The sequence below is a fragment of the Epinephelus moara genome, chromosome 2, assembly GCF_006386435.1.
Source record: "Epinephelus moara isolate mb chromosome 2, YSFRI_EMoa_1.0, whole genome shotgun sequence".
NCBI classification, from domain to species: domain Eukaryota; kingdom Metazoa; phylum Chordata; class Actinopteri; order Perciformes; family Serranidae; genus Epinephelus; species Epinephelus moara.
In genome coordinates this window covers 35,777,542-35,799,836 of record NC_065507.1, presented here as the reverse complement: position 1 = coordinate 35,799,836, position 22,295 = coordinate 35,777,542, and the positions used below count along the sequence as shown (strand labels likewise).

Sequence of the window (22,295 nt, the reverse complement as noted above, 5' to 3'; positions counted from 1 at the left end):
AATCACCTGGTCTGTTTGTTTTGGAGAGGAAGAGATCTCTGCGGATAATCTGGCTCCTGTTAACAACCTCCTGAACAATGATCACCAAAGGAATCCTAACCTGGAGAAGTTTCAGCTGGTCACAATCTGATCTGCCTAAATCTTACACACTGTTCCTTTAAATACATGTAACTAGTTACTTCCCAACACTGCATATTAATGCATGACAGAGTTGTTCGCTAAAATGTAGTATACAGATTGTTTGTGGTTTATTGTTGCCATAGAGATGATTATTTTCTATATTAAATGTGCATTACATGGGTGTCCTGTACTGGCAGGGCCAGAGTCATTTTCACTTGCTGAGGAGACTGAGGCTCTTTGGAGTGCGCAAGAAACTGCTGAAGACATTTTATGACACTGTGGTTGCATCTGCAGTGTTCTACGCAGTGGTCTGCCGGGGAGCTGGGGGCACAGAGAGGGACAGGACAAGACTAAACAAACTGGTTAGGCTCTGTCTTGGTATGCCCTCTGGATTCCTTAGAAGAGGTGGCTGAGAGAATGATTTTAGCAAGGCTGAAATCAGTCGCAGAAAACACCTCCCGCCCCCTACATGAGACTGTGGGGGCCTTAATCAGCTCCTTCAGAAACAGACTGTAACACCCACAGTGCAAGAAAGAACGCTACTGCAGGTTCTTCATTACACCAGTCTTTTACAAGTCAGCATAGCATCGTGTAATACTGTTGTCTCTGCCTGCATCACACCACCACTTAAAACACAACAACTAATTTGCACTATTTCCTACCTCAAGTTATATATATCTCGTCCTATATTATTGAATTACAATTATTGATGAATTAACACGTTCATCACTATAATGTTGCAGCTTGTAAAGGTGTTTTGTGTTTCCTTGTGGTTTTTTTTTTTTTTTTGTGTCATTGCTTGAGTCTCTTTGTGGTCATTGTATATCTCTTTTATTCATCTTGTGTCACTTTGTAGTCAATTTAAGTCTCTCTTTGATTGTTTTGCCTGTTTTTGTAGCTATTTTGTTTCTCTTTGCAGTTCCTTTGCATCTCTTTGTGATATATTTGTGTCTCTTCCTGGTCACTATACATGTTAATTTGAATATTTAAATTCTGCAAGTGAAAGCTAAGGGCCCCCCTGACATGTTGGGCCCCTGGGCCTGTGCCCGGTAGGCCCATTCAGTAATCCATCCATGAACTTCAGGTTTACAGGATGTTATCTGTTTACAGTTGTCTGAAACAGTATTTTTAGAAACGATTTGTTCAACCGTTTGGTTGTGCCACTTTAATGGATTGTATATGAAGACGCATTTCCACTTACCCCCTCTGTACAAAAATGAAGCTAAAATATCCCGGATACGATCGCTACCATCTTGCACTGTTGACATCATATTGAGTCAGAGTCTGAACAGTAGCAGTCTCCAACTGTATCAAATTCTTTCCCATACCCCATACATATATGATACCGATTAGAACACGCAGCTGTCAATCATAATCTATATCCTTCTTTTTAAACATCAATTAACTAATTAAAACCAAACTCATAAGAAAAATGAACACTTGAACAAACATCAGTGTGATAGGAACAACCTTAAATGACAGAAACTATCTCTGGAAAAAATGTATTTGATATGTCCTTTGAGTTTTCAGTTTGGCCCATGTCCCATCTGCTAATGTGGAGAGTGGCGGGTTTAGGACCTGTACAGCAGCCAGCCACCAGGGGGCGATCAAGATGTTTGGCTTTATTTTTGGGGGAGCTGTCCTGCCATCCAGCTTTATTATACAATCTACAATCACTATATCTTAACGAAAAATGTGTTGAATTTAACCTGATTGAGCTATCTCTACCATCCTTTTTCAGTATGTTGTGCTAAAACAATCCGCTAGATGTCGCTGTGTCTTTAAATAGCATGCCTTTTCAGTTAAGCTCTGACAGGAAGTTAGTAATAAAAAAAAGTCACTCCAGACATGAGGGCTCTGTGTGGTGAGATTTACAAAGGTGGGTATATTTTTTCAACATATAGAGAACATACTTATGTAACATCGTACAAAACATGAAAGTCTAAGAAGGGTCATATAGCCTAATGTTTTTTAAACATCTCTAGCAAATTGTTCATTTGGCTTTTAATGGTAAAGGTCGTGAAGCTAAGCTAATGTGATTGAAAAAGACTGTTTACTACGAAATTAAGAAAAAAAACATATAGGCCTACATATATTTATAATTATGTATATATGATCTTATACTGTCTAAAGCCATGCAGAACCCAAACAGCTGAATCGCCCTTTTATGTGTAAAGGTACTGATGCTAACATGATAAATTTACAATTTTTGTAGACTATAATAACAAAATATGAATATTCGCTGTTGTTAATATCATATGTAGATCATATGTATGTTATTCCATTATATATTTACTGTGAAAAAATATCAGTATAATTTTTCACCATTTCTGAGATGTTTTTAAAGTATTGTAATATGGTAAATATGTAGAATTAGTACGTGGAAATAATACTAACACTGGTAATATTACTAATTCCATGGTAACAAACTGATATATGTCGGTGTACCAACACATTACAACACATTTTTTTTCCTTTCTGTTTTACAATTTCCGTAAAGTGACTTTTCAACCGTTTGGTAGAGGCATATATTAAAAAAAAACAAAAAAAAGAAGAAATGATTTTTGTTATTATCGCCCCAAAACATTAGAAAATATTTTTAAAATTGCTTTTCCTAATGTGGACATGAAAGGGTTAATGTGTTTACTTGTATATTTTTATTTTTGTGTTGGAACTGGCCACAGTTTCCATTTTCTGAGTAACTCTGTGTGTGTGTGTGTGTGTGTGTGTGTGTGTGTGTGTGTGTGTGTGTGTGTGTGAGAATGTGAGAGAGCGTTTCCAGAACATGACGGGGCCGCGCAGATGGGCGGTGCTTGGCGGCTCGCAGCGGCCAATCACAGGCCTGTGTGTTCGGAGTCACACACAGCTGATCGATGAGTCAGGGGCGAGAGCAGCCGAAAAGGTCCCACTTGTTGCTGAGCAGGAGCGGCGGCAGGAGCGTCAGCTGACGGACGTACATCTATCGATCCTTCTTCACTTCTCACCTCCTCCGACCTGTCGGCAAACACAGCAGGAGCTCCTCTGCAGCTCGACAGCCTCTCCGATCACACCGCTGCTGCCTCCTCTGCGGCTCTCAGGTCAGACATTACACCTCTTCAATCTGTCTCTATCTGCTCCATTCATACAGAGGAGGCGTCGGTCATTTAACTTTACCTGCCGGTGATCACAATCAGGACTTAACGATCATTCCGCCAGCTGTGTGAAAATAGGCGTTTTGTTTATATGATAAAAATAGATTGTGGCTTGGACTTCACACAGAGAGAACATTAACTGCTCAGTGCCTATTAATTATTGATATTACAGCTATTAAAGAGGATCAGAATCAGCTTCATTGGCCAAGTATGTGCAGGACTCTGTGTTTTTGTTGCTCTCAAAAGACAGAAATAGACCCATGGCTAAAGACAGGATAATAAAGCTGGACACAAAACAAACCTAACTGCTATGTACATATATAGAAAGAAGTAGTGAATTTGTACACAATGAGACAATAGTGCAGACAGTGCTGGAAGAAATGATGCTTAATAGAGATGAAGTACAGCTTACACAGTGTTCTTGGATTGATGTTTGACCAAATGTAGGCTACATGTTAAAGAACAGTGTGTATTTAAACTGTAAATATATATAATCTACAGGTACAGTGGGGTGTTGCTGATAGCTAATAATCACAGGAATACTATTGTGAACTCATGAAGCTTCCACTGAGGAACAAAGGAGCTTTTTACATAATAACCTGTGTTACTATAAACAGTACTGAGCACTGAGGGGGTCCCTCTGGTCTGTGACTGACAGGGTCTCTTTGTTGGTTCTGAGCTATTTGAGTGTATTTTAAGTGCTCAAGGGTTCATTAGGGCGTCATGTTTTTTAAAGGAGAAGTGTATAAGATTTAGTGGCATCTAGCAGTGAGGATTACAGATTGCACCCAGCTGAAACTTCTCCCATGTGCCAAATGTGAACTCCTGATTAGGATTTCTTTAGTGGTTTTCACTGGGAGCTCAATCCAAATCCAAGACTTCATTGCAGTTGCAGACTCATAGGCTTTGTGGGCATGTTCATGGAAGTCTGTGACTACTGAGGGCTGTCCAAATCCACAATTCATCCAGTCCTCAAGGGCCTCGAGTGAACTTTCTGCAGCCTTACAGAGTCCATTAGCCTCCCTCTCCAAAATAAATGACCAAACCAGTAAAAACACTGAGTAAAGCAATTTCATGTTACAAATCAGTGTTTCTCCAGCGCTGCCCGGCTCATTGCAGAGGGGCTGACATGAAAACGCAGCAGACCTGTTTCGCTTTTCAGCCGGCAGTGGAGGTAGTAACAACGCTGAATCAACATCTGTGTCAATGGGACAGATGGCAGGACGGGATCATGGGCGGGTGTGACGTTTTGATGGCGTGTTAAGTTTGCGACCCCCTGCCGGGTGATATAACAAGCAGCTAGCAGCAGTTAGCAGCTAGCTCAAAGAAAAAGTATATCAGTCGAAAATGTCCACAAATAAGGAAAACAATGATGTTTGGGAGCTCTTTACCCTCCGAGCAGAGGAAGAGAACAGCCGCCATATAACAGAGAGGGTAAATGATTGTTATTGCCATGTTATGATGTCATTGTTTACAAAGTGCTGCAGATGGGTGTTCCATGTCACACTAGAGGTCTAGCCTGTCACACCTCTTTTGCCTCTGCGATGCCAGGATACTGTCTAAAATCACACACTGGAGTGGCATGGTGCTGCTGTTGTTTGGTTCTGTGTATACTAAAGACGGGACTACATTGTGGCCTTATAGGGTGGTCTCTGTGTACAAAGAGCTTGTGTTCCTGGACTTGTGTAACCTCATGTGTTTGTTATCACCTGACCTGCTGTGACTCTCCCTTACCTCAAGTGGCACCACTTGACACAGATAACACTGAAGTATGAGGGGAGGCTTGTTGTCTAAGCAAAACCTGGCTGCTTTTGAATGTGCAACTTTATTTATCACAGTAAATGTGCAGCAGCAGCTCTCCACCCAGAGGAGATCGCAAAACTGAGAACATTCAAAGGCCTTCAGTATAAAGATCATTAACTCTAACCGCAAAACATTTGATATGAGCTGCACGTCACTACAGTATTATATCAGCACATCACTGACTTCCAGCTCATCATCACAAGGCGAAGCTCAAGCAATCCAAAAATAAATGTGTGTATGCTTCTGTCATCGATGTTCAGTAGACTTTATGACTCCATTAACTTATAGTTTGACCAGCGCTTACTTTGAACATGAAGTGTTTCATGGGCTGAAGTCATAAAAGCAAATGTGCTGCGGTGCATCACAACAGAAGCTGTGTCTGTGTGAGCCGTTCAGTAACATGCAGCATCAGCAGTCCTACTGTGTAACACTGTGTACACTGACTGCTCAAAGCATCCCATCAATCACACTGAGCAGGTCTAGGTTCTATCTATCTATCTATCTATCTATCTATCTATCTATCTATCTATCTATCTAGGGACAAAACCTTTTTTTTTACTCTTCAATTAGGCAGTTGGTAGAACATGATTTGTCCCAATTCTCAAGAATGGGTGATCTGTTGTTTTGCAGTAGACATTTCCAGTGATAAGGATAGACATGGAGGTAACACAGCTCAACCATATGTTAAACTTTTTTTTTTTTATTATTTGTTAAATTATTGGGCTGAAGTTTAAATTACTGCAACGTTTTCCATTCTTGTCAATAACAACACCCACATATGTAATGAGTTCTTCCCAGAGAAGCTACACACCTCTGAGAACAAATTTGTTCAAGTTCATTCTCAAAACTGACACAGCAGAAAATGCCTCAGTACATTTAGGAAGCACAGTGTGTGGATGGAGCAACAGCCTGAGCGTAGAGACGAGCGGGGAGATCTCGTAAGATGGAGGGAAGTTTACCACAGTTCATTTACACACACTACCCACACTGTTCTGATACAAAGCTGTTTAACAATTGGCAAAGTGTACCTTTGAGTCTAATGTTGAGGTGCTTGTACTTCACTGCACTTCTACTCCATCTTAGAGGAATATATTGTATTTTTTACTCCACTACATTTATTTTAAAGCTGGAGTTACTTTGCCAAATCAGATTATTAATACAAAATTTAAATCAGTTAATAGAATATGACATTATTGCTACCCAGCAGTATATAACGTTATTTAAATTAGCTTCACCCTGTACCAGCTGCAACATTAAAGTATAAAACAATATAGGCTATATTACTCTGAAAAAAGCCATTCTGTATATTGAGATTTTCACTTACACTTGACTACAATTTGAATGCAACACTTTAACTTGTAACAGAGTATTTCTACACTGTAGTATTACTGCTTTGATTTCTGTGGAGGCTGTGAGTAATCAGTCAGTTCAGAACTGAGTCGTTTCTTAGTAAAAGAGAACAATAACACTGAGCCTAACACTTTAGACTCTACAGGGTTTGGTGTCAGACACACAGTAAGGCAGTAGAGCAGCAAGCGCAAAGTTCAACATGGCAGAGTCACCAACACAGCTACTGATCAACCAGACAGTCAGATGTGGCTCAGTGGGTTAATACACTCAAAATGAATCACCATGAACTAAGTGAACTCTCAGTGCCTTCTGCAGCATGTTTTCCCCAGTGGAAGTTTCTGTTGCTGGTTGCTCCTGCTCACTGCCCTGCTCTTCCTCTGTTTTCGCCAAACAATTCGTTGTTGTGGCTGGAAACAATAAATTCATCACTTCCTGTGCACCTGAAAATATTTCCAAGAAAGAGCCAGCAGAGTGTTTATATCGGCAAATGTTATATTATGTCATTTAACTTAACATCATGGGCTCTAGTTTCGCAGACCGGGCGCAGCGGAGGCGCAGCGCACCTGCGCTTCGCCAACTGGGTGTGGCCAGGCGGATTTTGTAAGTTTGGCACACCGTGCACACTGGTGCAGCTACTCCTCTTTCCCACCTCTGTCCCTCCTACCTGTGCAAGTCGGAAAGAGGGAGGAGAGAAGGCGTGGAGTGGGTTTTACACACATCACACCAATCAAATGAGCCCCTCTCCTCGCCCTTAAATGCGCCGCGCGAAGGCGTAATGAGAGTTTACTCAATTCGCCATGGCAGAAGAGAGCAGCAGCGTCAGACGGCCAAACTTCTCCCAGGAGGAAACTGATGTTTTGGTCCGGGAGGTCCAAGCTCGCAGTGTCCGAATATACGGAACTGCGAGCAGACCTCCACGGGCTGATGATGCAAAGGTAGCCTGGGAGGAGGTCACCACAATTGTAAATCAATGTTGCGTTTCTCTCGTGCGCGCGCGCTCTCTCTTTCTCTCTCGCAGTCTCACTCTGTTTCTTTTCTTTTGACTTTTCTAAGATGACAGATGCTGAATATATACTCCCTATCTGATGCTGTGGCTGTTTGTGGTTGGCTGAGAGGGATGTGAACTCATTAGTTTGCAGCTGTGTTAATCAAATCAGGTTGAGTTTCCATTACGCGTGCCAAACGTGTGCGCACTGTCCGCCGGTCAGCCAAACTTCGGCTTGCTCCGCCTGCGCTCCGCCTGCGCTCCGCCTGCGCTCCGCCTGCGCTCCGCCTGCGTTGACAGTAGACCTGGTTTCAGCTGACGAGCTTTTAGCGCACCTTCAGCGAAGCCTTTTGGCACGAAACTGTCACTGTACCAAGCTGGATCTGTCGACACCTCCCCCTGCTGTGCCGTCACTCCCATCTCAGCGCACCTCGGTCTGCCAAACTACCAAACTGAGCACGCCTCAGGTTGCACTGCTCGAAACTAGCTCTGCGCGGGGTTCGCCACTCTGCGCCACCCTGCGCTGCGCCGGGAAACTAGAGCCCCATGTCTGAAACACCACTAAGAGTGCGTGCACGCAGAACCAGTGAAGTTGTCATGTGCACAGTGGTGGAATGTGACTAGGTATATTTACTTAAGGACTTTACTTAAAGGGACAGTTCAGTATTTTTAAATATTTTCAAGTGGGGCTGTATGAGGTACTTATCCATAGTCAGTGTATTACATACAGTGGATGTAAGTCGGCACGCCCCCCAGTTTGGAGAAGCAGGTTGGAGTGTGACATGGAAGCTAAACAATCTAAACCACCAAAAAAAAAAAAAAGAATAATCAATATCAGTTTAAATGTACGCTATATTGAGAGTATGTTCACTGTACCTTGCTGTCAGATTGTGATTTCCAACAGGAAAATGAAGCCAGTACATCACTCTCTTCAAAGCCAGACTCCACTGAGAAAAAACAGTGATTTAACACTGATGAAGGCAGGAGCTGCTGGTATTATGTGACTTTGGCATTTTGTGCCTGTTGATTGTGTTCATTTATATATGTATGCAGTGATGGTGCATTATGTTTTTCTGGCCTTTATGGCCTTTGTATTAATATATTATATTTTCTTATGATGTAATATTGGTGGTGACTTTTCTATATGCTATGCTAGGTTCACCCACAAATGACACCTGCATTGTTTGACTGCAGTTACTTTTTGGGGTCTTTTTGTTAAGGACCGGCTTAGTTTAAGGAATGTAGTCTTGATAGGGCGTAGGCTCATTTGATTATTCTTAATTGTACACTTTGATGCAATTTTTGCATCTCGGAAGCCTTGTTGTATTAATGTATGTGTTTATTGTAAAGATTCCCATTTGTGTATTGATGCTGTTTTTACACTTTCCATGCAAACATATCCCTACAGGTTCATTTACTAATGCAGCCTGCAAGATCTGGACATGTATCTTACTGAGAATGCTATTTAACCTTCAGGACTTTATAAGAACCTACCTATTTCATGTAAACGCTGTGGAGTATGTTTATGACACTCATTATACAGTGTGTTTTTACTAATTTGCTTCTCTATCTCTGTGTATAATATTGTAGATTGTCACACTGTAAATTGATGTTTGGCATTTGTGCCTTCCTACTGCATGCAGGGAAAGTGGTTGATTTCAAACTCACAAGCTCTCCTATTGAAGAGGACGTCTCTTTGTCACTGTTTGCCCTATGAAGGTCTGGTCACCAAAACATCGCAATAGAAGTAATCTATTGCAATTAGACAGTGTATGGGAGTTTGTCTGCAGGCTGTGTCCTGCTCATTCCAATGTGCTAAGTATTTCTTTGTTCGGAGTATGTTCAGATTCACCAGTCACACAATTACAAACAACTAACTGATGGAGGCAGCTGCAGACCAGCAGCTCCTGTGTTCAGCCAGCTAACATAACTGTTTCTGTCAGTGGAGTTTGGTGACTTTGACAGTAGGAAAGATGGGGAACTGAAATTGATAACGACTTACCCGTCAGACAGCAAGGTTTTTTTTAAGTGGGACTTTTTTAAGGTGGCTAAAATACATTTTGTTGCTGACCCCTCCACAGCAGTACATTGCTTAGCTTCCGTGTCGAACTACAGCATGCCGCTCCAAACTGGGGACATGACAACTGACATCTACTGTATGTAATACACTGAGTATGGATAAGTACCCCATACAGCTCCACTTCAGAAAATCTGAACTGTCTCTTTAAGTACAAATTTGTATTCTTGTATTCCATTTTATGTTACTTTATACTTGTACTCACATCTCAGGGGAAGATATTGTACTTTTTATTACACTACATTTTACTGACGATTTAGTCACTTTTCAGGTTACAGTTTTTCATTCCCTTCCAGTCTAGTGAAAACCACGTTATTTTAATACACAATGGTCTCTGATGTAACTCTATCTCAGTCATAAGGTTGTAGATGAAGAAGAGCTGACAAGATAAGAAAAGCTCTGACACCGTCAGTGGTTTTTCTTTGTAAAATCATCTGCAACAGAGCACATCCCGTCCCCTGAGCTGTGAGGTCACCTGTAGTGAAGCTCTAACGCAACAGTGCCAGACTGTGACATTTAAAGAGTGTTTGTAGTGAATCTGATCGTGTTGATGCATCACATAGTTTGCCTTTTATACATGAGCTCTTTATAAAGTGGCCTGTGCTTGTTACATTACTCTGTAATGTGGAATGTGAATACATGAACTCAAGTACAGTGCTTCAACAAGTATTCCACTGCCGGAAAGACGGTCTTTTCATAAAACTAAGATGTCTATGCAGTAGAGAATGCAAATACTTTTGTAATTGGTGCTACATGACGAGAGGAATCCAAGTGGCAACCTCTGAAAAATAAAGCCAACAGGGAAGTGCCAAATACTGCAGTTCTACTAATGGCCACTTGAGGCTAAAAGCAAGTCAGTCCCCAGCCACAGACCTCCATGTTTAAATGCCCAACTTTACAGCACAAATAAACATTATATAATATAACCCGTGTGCAACAGCTCCACCCTCTCGTCAAAACTTGGTCACTGTTTTGGTCATTGTTTAATACAGTCTATGGAGAAAACGGATAAAAAGGGACTGTGGCATTTGATCTTGCTCAAAAGGTAGAAAACTGCATCGCAAAAGACCAGTAAACCCTCCCACTAGTGGGTGACGTATTGCAAACTTGCTTGTTTTTCCACAGTAAACAATATGGCAGCCAACTGGTAATAAAATGATCTGGTATTAGAGTTAAACAGTAAGCTAAAATATGCCTTTGAAAACCTATGAGGCAAGAAATAGAAACGCAGTAACAGAATCTTGGTTTATATTTGATTATTCTAATATATGCCATGCTGCATAGTGTGTACTGTTACTTTTAGCACTTTGAATATATATTTATGCTCATACTTTTGCACCTTTATCTAAATAAGATTTTGAATGGAGGACTTTTACTTGTAAGAGAATTTTTACATTGTAGTATTCCTGCTTTTAGTAAAGTGAAAGATCTGAGCACTTCTTCCACCGCAGAATGTCAGTTAAAAAAGGGGAAAGTCCTTTTTTGGAGCTGAATTAAATAATTTAATAGAGCCATTTTAATTTTCTGTGGTCACGATAATTGTGTTTCTAACTTCAGAAATGTTTCAGCAGAAGTTATAATATCACAGAGAGCCGTGATGACTAAGATGCAGACCTCCCACACAGATACTCACATAAGATGGAGCTGAGAATGTGCGTGTGTTTCTGTGTGTGTGTGTGTGTGTGTGACTGGCATGCTGAGGTGAGGAGGGGGGGGGGTCTCCCTCGCTCCCTCACTGCTCCAGAGATGACTGGCATCTCTCTTGACATGAAAGCACTAAAACACACACCAAAGACAGCGAAGGCTACACCTACACACACACATTGTCAGGCACCGAAACACACTGTGGCATTTAAGCCTGACACTGAGGTCTGCAGAGGTCTGGCTCTGTTGGCACTAGTCGATCACAGGAAGGTGCGAGCCTGGGATAGTGCGCAGTGCAAGTCATCTAGAGAAGGAGTCTGGGTCATTGTGTTTGTGATTGGTTTCTGTTTTGTTTGCTGCTCAGCCGCTGCTGCACCATCAGATGTTTGTGTCGGTCAGTGTTGAAACAGTAAACAGTATGAGGTGACAGTTTCACTATCACCCACTGAAAGGTTGAAGGCAGTTTTACACTTTGGCTGAAAGATAAGAGGACAAAGCGCAGTATAGACACAATCCCCCCCAGGTTAAGAGCTAACCTGACGGAGAATTGGGACACCACTTCCCCTCACGTGAACGTGCAAAACCAATGGGAAGGGCCAAGACAAGGGCTAAGGGGAAGAAATGGAATTGGTCCTTGGTCTGTAAGGGCTTAGGGCTTGAGTCAACGAGTCTGTAAAGGATCCATTTGGGATTGAGGGGAATGTTTATCATCAATTTTAAGGGAAAACTTGACCCATTTCTTCCTTGCATGGTGAATGGAGAATCCAAAAATGGAGAAAAGTCTTGATGAAGTAAAGATGTCTGTGTTTAACAGCAGCAAAACGTTCTACAAACTCTCACACGATTCATGCAATGTAGTCTCATTTATCCAGTCCTATGCTCAGTACTTCCCAAACACATGTTTTTTATTCAAAGCACGGGTAGGGCAAAGCATTACTAAACTTGCTCATATGCTCAGTTCAATGCCAATATTTCGATGCCTGTTCATCTGAAAAAATGTCCCATTGGACCTAGAGCGCCTGTTATCCCCAAACCAAACACCCATTGCTCCAAAAAGACACACTGTCCCTGCTTTTCCAGCAATTTTTATTGGTTTTATATAAACAGCTGAGAGGAGGAAGAAAGAAATGATGACAAACAGCAGAGAGCGGCAGGTCAGATTCAAACCTGGGCTGCTGCCAAAGACTCAGCCTATATGGGGCGCATACTCGACCATGTGAGGACAACCTGCATGGGGGTGTTTTGAGCCATAACATGATCTTTTCCAAACCATAACCAAGTGTTTTTTGTGTCTACACCTAACCCCACATTAACCACAGTGTTGTAGTGAAAATGCATGTATTTGGGAAGTACTGAGCGTACAACTGGATAAATGAGACTTGGATTATACTGCACGAGTTGTGTGAGAATTTGTAAACTGATGTTTTGATATAGTTCTCCTGTGGTTAAACACTGACTTGTTCAGCTACAGTTCATCAAGACTTTTCTCAGTTTTTGGATTCTTCGTTCACCTTTGAGGCTTGAGAGAAAAACAGTTTTCCTCATGAATGTAACGCAACATGGGTTGAGTAATTGAAATAGCAATGATCATCTTGTGGGTGAAGAATACTTTGACCATGTGTGTGTGTGTGTGTGTGTGTGTGTGTGGGTGTGGGAGGGTTTTTTTAATTTGTTTGTGTGTTTTCTCTGCTTCTGACTCTTCATCTCTGTTCTGAAGGAAGTCTGGTTTGATGTCTGCGTCGGCCCTGTATCCATCGCCGTGTGGATGCGTCAGTCTGGTCTGTGGACTCCTCCTCCTGGCCTCCTCACCACTCCTCACAGCAGGTATGACCTCTGACCCCTCCAGGACCCCTTTCATTCATTCATTCATTCATTCATTCATTCATTCATTCATTCATTCATTTATTTATTTAGTCTCTACTTTGGTTTCTCCTTATAGCAGACAGGCAAATATTATACACAGCCTTCATGTGAAAACTACGGAGGCACCGAGAGCTCAACGCGCTGCAAGCAGAGACAAAACACAACCAAATATAGAAATGCACTGCAGCAGCACCATAACACAACACAACAGAAGCTTTTTTCAGTGGACACTAAAATGTGATGCACAAGGCTGAATTTATTCTGGTGTTTGCCTCCAGCTTATTATTAGCCTGCCAATTCAAATAATCAGGTGAAATACGACTAATTCATAGTGAAACAGGCTAATGTTATGTTAGCTGCTTGTATGTTAATAATTACTTTCAGAACCCGTGGTGGGCACAAGCAAGTTAAAATATTACATGACTAAAAAGTATCCTACTAAAAACCTATCACTTTGTTTATAAGTTGACTATTAATTAACTGCTACCTGTTCTTTCATTACAGACAGAGGGTCGATATAACTTAAAACATTTTTTTCATGCAATCACTGCCACTATCACTGCAGCTTGTGTCTGTATTTAGTAATGTTTTCTCTATTTGCAGTGTTTATTCTGAATGCCGCACATGTTGCCAAATCAGAGATGATTTCTCAGTCCCTCCAGGATTTCACAGGCTGTTATTGTGAAGTGGTGTGGCTTTTCTAAAAAATCTTGATGAATGTTGCGATGAAATTGCAGGGGCAAGTGAAAATGGCAGCAACAGTTGTGATGCTGTCTGGGATTTGGAGCATATTATCATGAGCATTCAGTGTTTTTCACAGAATAAGAATTATCAGGGATTTTTTAAAATGAGATTTTACCCCTTTTAAGATCATACGCGTGACTGAAAGCTGACTGCTGAATATTAGTAATAATCTGCAAAACTGAAAAACATAGAGAATCCCTTTGGCTGTTTCTCATCACCACAGCACTGAGATACAGAAATAACCTTTAATTGTAAACACGACTCACTGGTGGCACACAGTGTTACCACACTTTAATGACTGATTATGAAACACTAAATGAACTTTAGACAATGGGTCTCAGGATGTAAACACTTTCTGTTCAGCTGTTCACTGTTTTAAAAGTTTGAAACGTAACCGTCTGGTTCTTCCTCTTCTTATCAGAACTGTACAGTTTATACTGTGATCAACCTCCTGAAGCTGCACTTTTACCTGCTTTTACTCTGATGCTGTGAAACCATGCAGACTTTTTCTCGCTGTAGCTTCATCTCTAGTGATTTTCCACTCTCACACTTGACCTACTCTTCACGTGTTGATGTTTGGGTTGAAGGAGCTTGTGTTGGCAGTGGAAACCATTATTCTGCAGACGCAGACTTTTAAGATGGAAGGTGAAGAAATAGAGGAAGTGGGTAACAGTGCTGGCTGCTCTGGCAAAGCTGCCCGTTGAGCAAGGAAGAGGTGGTTTTGGGCAACATTTTGATGCAGGGAAAGAGCTCCAAGTACGCAGCATTCATTCATGAGTAAATATAAATATCAAAACCAAATCCTGACGCAGTGTACTCAACTCAACTTTATTTCTACAGCACCTTTCATACAAACATGCAGCCCAAAGTGCTTCACACAGCAAAATGGGAGGTGAAGAGACACAATTTAAAGGAGAACATAAGCATCCATACATCAAATTTTTCAAGACTAGAAAATTACAACAATAAAATATTTAGATAAAAATTAAATAAAGAGCAGGGATATAATTAAGTAAAAAAAAAATCCAAATTAAAACTTAAAATTAAGACTGTAATATTACTCCAAATTAAAAGCCAGATTATAAAGTTGTTTAAAGTCTCTTTCTTTAAGGTTTCTTTAATTTACTTCTGAAAATACAGAGACAGCTCGCCAGTTTAATATCCCAAGGCAGTGAGTTCCACAGTTTAGGGGCATGTAAAAAAAAGCCCTCTCATCTGTACATTTATGGGTCACGTGAGGAACAATTAAGAGTAAAGCAATGGAGGAGTATAAAAAAAAATTAGCTATAGAGACCAAAACTGTTTTATTGTACCAGGCTATTAACATGTTTATTTTCTGCTGTAAAGTTGTGCATTTTAACATGGGGGTCTGTGAGGATTAACTGGCTCTTGGAGCCAGCCTCAAGTGGCCATTTAGGGAACTGCAGTGTTTGCCATTTTCCATATTAGCTTCATTTTTAAGCCTCGGTGGTTGCTGCTTGGTCTTAAAAAATGATTTAAAAGAAGTCACTGATTCTGTGAGCCTTATCTCCTCAGGCTTTGGAGCGGCAAAACTGAGTTAAATCTCTCTCTCTGAATCTTTCTGGCAGAGGCAGCAGATTTTTATCATCTTTTTAAAAGCCAACAGGAAACAAATGTGTGGGGAGCAGAGATGGAGGAGGGGTCTGAAAGACGAGCAGTTAATAGTTTTAATTCTGAGATATAAATATGAATAAATACCAATTGTGTGAAGAAGAGACTACTAATGATCTTGAATTCAAACACAAAAATGTTTAAAGACCTGCTGCCAACACTGTGTTTTTGTGTCTCTACAGGCCGACTGACTAACTGCACTCACCCCCTGGTGCCAGAACATGGAGGTTTCCGCTGTGATCCATCACCGTGTCGAGGTTTTCCCCTCAAGAGCTCCATCCACATCTTCTGTGAGCCGGGATACCACCTCAACAACAAGGTCCGTGTCTCCAGGTGTCGCCACGGGAAATGGACGCCTCCGATACCTGCCTGCATCCCCATCAGAGGTGAGAGGACTCAATAGTCTGAATTCTACCAAGTAATGTAGTATTTATGTTTGTTTTCTGTGTATCTGTTGAGGTTGTGTTGTGCAGAGTATAAACTGAGTTCCCTGCAAGGATTCATTTTATTATTCACACATTACTCAACATGTTTTACACTGTGCTATGTGGTGTTGCCCCCGCCACTGTGCTTGACCTAAAAGGTATCAAAAATACAATATATATGACAAAGAAAAGTCAATGAATGGTGCGAAGAAAACAAGCTATAAGCAGAGTTTAACTGGAGACGACAGCAGCAGCGTCGTGATAAATCATGTTCAGTGCGAGAGGCTAGTTTGAGCTTTGGCTTCTTAGCAGAGGGAATATTTCCTTCTGTGGCCTGGAATGTTCTAACTGTCTGCTCTCTGCGCTCTGAGTTGGTAGTCATGTGACTTTGGAACACTTTATTAGTAATCAGATGTTCTCTCACGACTCTAAACATCGCTTGACATTTCCCAGCAGCAGCAGTGGGCATCACAGCATTCCTCAGTGATTAGCTCTGTTTAGAATCTTCTCATGACTCAGCGCAGGTTGACCCCGATGCTTTAGAGGCTGATTAGTCATTTTTTTGGCAGTGGCTTCTTGTTTTGAGCGTTCAAGAAGCAGACAGCGTGTCATTGTTGTCGTGAGGTTATGAGGTTTGACTCCTGGTGGGGTTACTAACACTTTAAATATGTGTTCTGGCTGATTTTAGACATGAGATGTAGACTGTCTGTGAGAGCGTCAGCAAAAGACTTCTCAGAGGCCATGATGAGTTTTGTAGAGTAGACAGTGATGGAATTTAACCAAGTACATTTACTTAAGGACAAAGTACATCAGTACATTTTTGAGGCACTTGTACTTTACATGAGTCGCCTTTTTTTCCATGATATTTTCTACTTGTACTCGATTACATCTCAGAGGGAAATACTGTACTTTTTACTGCATTACATTTGTCTGACAGCTTTAGTTACTCTTCAGAGCTTTTTTGCACACAAAACATATGAAGAGTTTATAAAAAATGATTTTTTCTATATAATAAACTACCCAGCAGTTAAGACAGCTGAAACAATTAGTCAAAAGAATATTGATTCATTTTTTTAATATTTCATGTAAAAACATTTCATGGTCACAAATAATGTTAATAATTGTAATGTATGAGTAATAATGTTGAGGTAAAACAGACAGACATTTCTCTCTATTTTTACTATTTCTCCAAACCAAATAATCAATCCATCAATGGAGAAAATATTCAGCAGATTAATCAATGATGAAAATAATCAGTAGTTAACAGTTCAGAGTGAGCTCCACCTCAAACAACTACATGAGTAAATTCCTGCCTTTACATTAATGCATGAGTCAGAATCATCTAATGAGATCATATATAATAATACAACAGTCACAGGGGACTGGCTTTTTTGTCATAAAATAGACCAAGTCAACATCACTTATAGGTCTAGTGTATAGGATATAGGGAGTTCTACTGGCAGAAATTGAATATAATATAGCATGTATTCTTTGGTGTATAATCACCTGAAAATAAGCATTATTGTGTTTTTGTTACCTTAGAATGAGCCGCTGGACCGCCATGTTTCTACAGTAGCCCAGAACAGATAAACCAAACACTGGCTCTAGATTTGCATTTTTGTATTTTTTGAATGTGAATGTATTCAGCGTATTTACTGATTTTAATCACCAGGTCCATTTGTTTTGGATATGAAGAGACTCCTGTGGATAATTTGGCTCCCAGTAAAAACCTACTGAACAATGAACACTGAATGAATCCCAACGAGAGATTTCAGCTGGTTGTAATCTGCAACCCTCACTACTAGATGCCACTAAATCCCTCTAAATATTGCACAATGGACCTTTAAAGACATTTTCAAGAAAATTTATTTGGGGGTACACTTCTGGGTATGTTATCTTAGTGCAACACTGTCCTATAGTGGTAAGAACTGGAAAAATATAGGGTTATTGTGGCAACATTTTAATATTTAAACACCGTAAAGTTTCAAATGAATGCTTTTAGAAATTGAAAAATATTAAAATTCTGAATGTTAGCCTCAGACAACATCGTACCACGGTAGAACAGCCAATAAGGTCACTGTGACCTTGCATCTGTCTCATTCCTGTAAATGAGATAGAATATCTTAAAAAGGCCTTTTGAGTATCTCATCAAATGCGCACAGACATCCACTTGGACTTAAGGAATGAACTAATTAGAATTTGGTGGTCAAAGGTCAAAGGTCAAGGTCACTGTGACCTCACAAAACATGTTTTTGGCCATAACCATGGCTATAGAGGGTTAATACTTTAATTACATTTTACTGATTGTACTTATACAATCCCTTTACCTCCATCAATCATTGAGGACAGGGCTGTTAAAACCAGCGCCGTAAATCTTAAAATAAACCACTTTTTTTTAATGATTGGTTTGTCAGAATTGTATTTTTAGATGTTGTCATTTTGTTGTTGCTACACAAACATGACTTCCCCTCTGCAATTGTTGAGATCAAGTTTTGTCTCATGAATGCATCAGATCTGATTCTGAATGTTAATCAGCCGTAAAACTAAAGCATCAGTGCATATCAGAGCATCTTGGGGCTGAGCCCTCTATGCAAACACAACAGCTCACGTTCATCTTCTGACCTACTTAACAGAAACACTCAAGACTCTGTGCAGCGGAACTAGAAGCTTTACTTTCCTCAGACCAGTTCCGACTTCCTCTGTCGCCATTCACTCAAACGCGCTGCAACAGGAAGTCGGAGCGCAGAAAGAGGAAGCGGGTGAAGCCACCGTAATAACCATTAAACATTTCCTCTGTGCTGACGCTGCGAGAGCCTCATGGAAAGCTTCTGTCGTATTATCACGGGCACATAGAAACCACATAACAAGATAAAAACCTCGACCCCATAGATCGTGTATCTGATAATCTATTTTTGTAAAGAGAAATTTTGAGTTTTCCCACAGTGGTGAAGCACAGGTGACTGTTTTCTGTCACACCTTCAACTCAGTGCCGTAAATCTTTTTTTGTAACCACCAGATCAACACATTAAAACTTTACATAAGCTACATGCAAACAGTTTGTAGTTCTGGGTCCATATCTTCTGTTGGATAATTGGCAAGATGACATTTCTTTTTGCCCTGTGGCTGCAACTGTTTATACATGCAGGTTTTTATTTAATTGATTCAAGGGTTTATTGTTTATTAACACAGGACTGCACAATGAAATGCAGTTTAAAACCAGCATAACATAAAGTTCCATGTTATTTATTAATAGTGGATTGCAGAGGGTGCTGTGGAGTTAAGTCTCACACTCTGAGGAAAGACAAACAATGTTATCATATTTGTAATATGGTGGAATATTACTGTGCGTGTCTGCGGTTGTTTCTACTCTAACATTTCACCTGTCTCCTCCTCAGAGGGCCCGAACATGAACTCCGACGACAGAGTGAATGACTCGATGCCAAGCATGGCGACAACAGCGGTGGGTGTGTCCATCTTCCTGCTCACCACTACTGCCTGCCTGGTGGTCAAGTCCCGCCTCTACCCCTGTCAGTCACACAGGTGAGAAGAAGAAGAATATTCGCTGCAGTGGTTTCCAACAAAAGGGAAAATATTGTAACGGAAATTATGTTGTTGCTAGTTTTTCTAAATATTCTTGTGCCTGCTGTAACACCAGAGTCTGTTTTTCTTTGGGTCCTCTGCAGCCTACTCAGTGGTTAGATCAGGGGTGTACCGCCAAGTTCTAGGCCCTGTGCAGTGTCTGTGGGCCCTCCACCGTTTCTGACCCATGTCTCTCTCACACACCTTTTTTTGGAACCCTGATTGCCCTGAAGACAGGACAGTGTGTGCTGGTGCCCCAGCAGAAGCAGTCACTCACTCAGCTTTAGCTGCATTCAGAGATGAATCCCAGTGCAGGGGCAGACTAAACCATTATGCGCCTTATGCGGAAAACAAGTGAAACTGAGCTCTATATGGAAATGATTGAAGTCAGAGGTCAGAAGATACAGTCTCAGTAATTCTCTCTGTGTGTGTCCCAGCAGCCGTCGCCCCTCAGACCAGCTTGACCTGATGGTGGATGGACTCCCTGTCTCCCTCCCCTCCTATGAGGAGGCGGTGTACGGCAGCTGGGGACAGCGCCTCCCTGCCTGCTCTGCGCCGGGACCCACCCAGCTCCTATTGGCACAGGAGGCTCCCAGCCGCCACCCGTCATCTCTCAACAACCAGTCGGACGGCAGTCAACGTCCCCTCCTGTCCAGCCCCGAAAACCCCCCGCCCCCGTACGAGGAGGTCCAGTCATCACATCCCAGAGACAGGATGTGCGACGGGGACACCCAGCAGCTACGTGCTGTGCTTTCAGATGACAAGGACACTTGATAGACAGACTGCGGGGCTCATACGTGACATGTTGTTTAGCAATGAAGGATTTTGATTGACAGCTGCAGTGTTTACTCTGCAGATAATTTGAAAGAAAAAACACGGACTGACAGCAGACTCTGCACTTTTCCCGTTTGGCTGCAGCTCACCAGCAAAAGGGCGCTCTTTCCAATCATATGCTAGTTTAGGGGAGGCTGATAAGCTCTGATTGGCTGGTTATCAGGTCACAAAGATCTGACGGAAGAAAACATTTATAAATGAATGTTGGAACGTATATTGTGTGTTGTATGAACGTATGTGACAGAGGAGGGTGTCTATGTGCTGTCTGGTGGAAACCTTTATATCCTGAATGCCTTGACGATGTATGTCTTTGTTTGAACAATATTTTAAACGAGAATGCTTCAGTTTAAATATAAACAACATCACACAAACCGGAGTTATGAGGTTTTCACAGGACGTCAGTCACATAAAGATGTAAGTGCCTGTGTGTATGTGTGTGTGTGCGCGGTGTGTGTTTTCAGTGTTGCTCTGGAGACGTCGCCCAACCTTTCCCGTCAGTGACGGGGCAGATCGTGCTGTTGCAGAAACCCTGTTTGTTTCCATGGCAACCGCCTCTATTCCATTTCTGTCTGATTCTATCTTTTGTACAGCGTTTCTACTGATGGTGTTGTGGATTTGAAGCCAGTGTGGTGCGCAGCAGTGGTGGAAGAAGTATTCAGATCCTTTACTTCAGTAACAGTACTAATACCAAATGTAGTGCAGTAGAAAGTACAGTATATGTGGTGGAGTATAAAGTTTCATAAAATGGAAATATTCAAGTTAAGTACAAGTATTTCAAATGTGTACATAAGCACAGTACTTGGGATAATGTGCTTTCCACCACTGGTGCGCATCCACTCTGATAATCAAAGGAGACAACAAACAGCATGTCGTGATGTTGACTTTGTGTACAGCAGATGTTGAGAGACTTGAAAATGCTCGGAAACCAAATAGTCTTTAAAAGTGTTTTTCCAGTGTTCATTCCGTGGTGAGTGGAGTAAAAAAATGAATATTATTTTTGATTAATTTAAATGCATAGAAAAATAATCTAAGACAATTGTACATTTATTTGCCCTGGAGGCATTGGTGCAGACACATGGGTGCTTTTAACTTTTTTCATTCCACAACCCCAAAAAAAAAACAAAAACAAAAAAAACCCAGAATAAAAAAACTGAAGCTCATTCAACATTAATTCTCTGTTGGTGTCCTCACCTCACCCACCTGGTTCCCTCTCTGTCCCTCTTTAACCTCTGCACAGTGATTCTCGCCTTTACAGACCTTGAATGTATTTCATGTGGCTACAGATCTTAATTAATATATGGATTGTTATACTTGCAGGAAGATTATTTGTACATTATGTTATTGCACAGAATTATATGATGAATAAATGTTGAGATGTTTGATATCTTGGTCTTGTGTGTGGCTTCTTGTCGGAAAGATGCTCTTTTCATGAAAGGGGGCCGTCTGTGCCGGAAAAAGATGCCGAGATTACTTTTGAAATTGCTGCTACAGATTTTTCCTCTAGATAGTAATCATGGCCTTTTGTGTCTTTTCGCCTTCTCTTATTTCTTCCAAACAAACTGCCGCCGTTGTGTCTATGAAACACTTCCTGTGAGGCTGTGAGGTTGTTCCATGGAATAAGGAGTAATTCAAACATTCATTCATTGGAAAACATTCGGAATCATTCTTGTGAGACAAGGACTGAACTGTTGCAATGTGGTGGTGACATGATGATGGTGATTAAAAATCAGACTTCCTGCTTCATTATGAATCCTGGGTGTGTTTGAGAAGAAGTTGGTTGGATGAGTCTTTTGGGAGGAAATGAAAAAGGAGAAGAGTTGGTGATTATCTACTGTAAACGGTCAGCTGTGGTTAGGTTACAGTCAGATGAATGGATAAGGAGTCATTGATGAAGACAAACCGGTGTTTCCCACAGTACATTTTCACTTCCATTTTCTGCTGTGTTCTACTTCAGTTCCACCAAAAACAGTGCAAAAGACACATACATGCCAATGTCCAATGGAGTGGGTGCTGGACCTAATGAAATCTGGCTAAATAGAAAACAAATACGTCCGCACACCAAGCGGCTCCCGTATTTCTATTTCTACTTCAACTCCACCATATTTCTG

General features: G+C 41.2%; 1 protein-coding gene across 3 annotated transcripts; it reads left to right on the top strand.

Moving 5' to 3' along the window:
* The first annotated feature begins 2,862 nt into the window (after nt 1-2,862).
* zgc:152863 (uncharacterized protein LOC562658 homolog) lies at nt 2,863-21,571 on the top strand. Of its 3 annotated transcripts, none has more exons than XM_050061082.1 (5): nt 2,863-3,197; nt 12,832-12,934; nt 15,532-15,735; nt 19,170-19,314; nt 19,791-21,571. In XM_050061082.1, exons 2-5 carry the CDS (start codon nt 12,841-12,843, stop codon nt 20,125-20,127), a joined length of 780 nt encoding a protein of 259 aa, XP_049917039.1. In that variant the 5' UTR covers nt 2,863-3,197; nt 12,832-12,840; the 3' UTR covers nt 20,128-21,571. The 3 variants fall into 3 exon arrangements, with proteins under 3 accessions (XP_049917039.1, XP_049917030.1, XP_049917048.1); XM_050061073.1 differs by having other exon boundaries at nt 2,866-3,197; nt 12,828-12,934; XM_050061091.1 differs by having other exon boundaries at nt 2,874-3,197; nt 12,828-12,934; nt 19,794-21,571.
* Nucleotides 21,572-22,295: the final 724 nt, after the last annotated feature.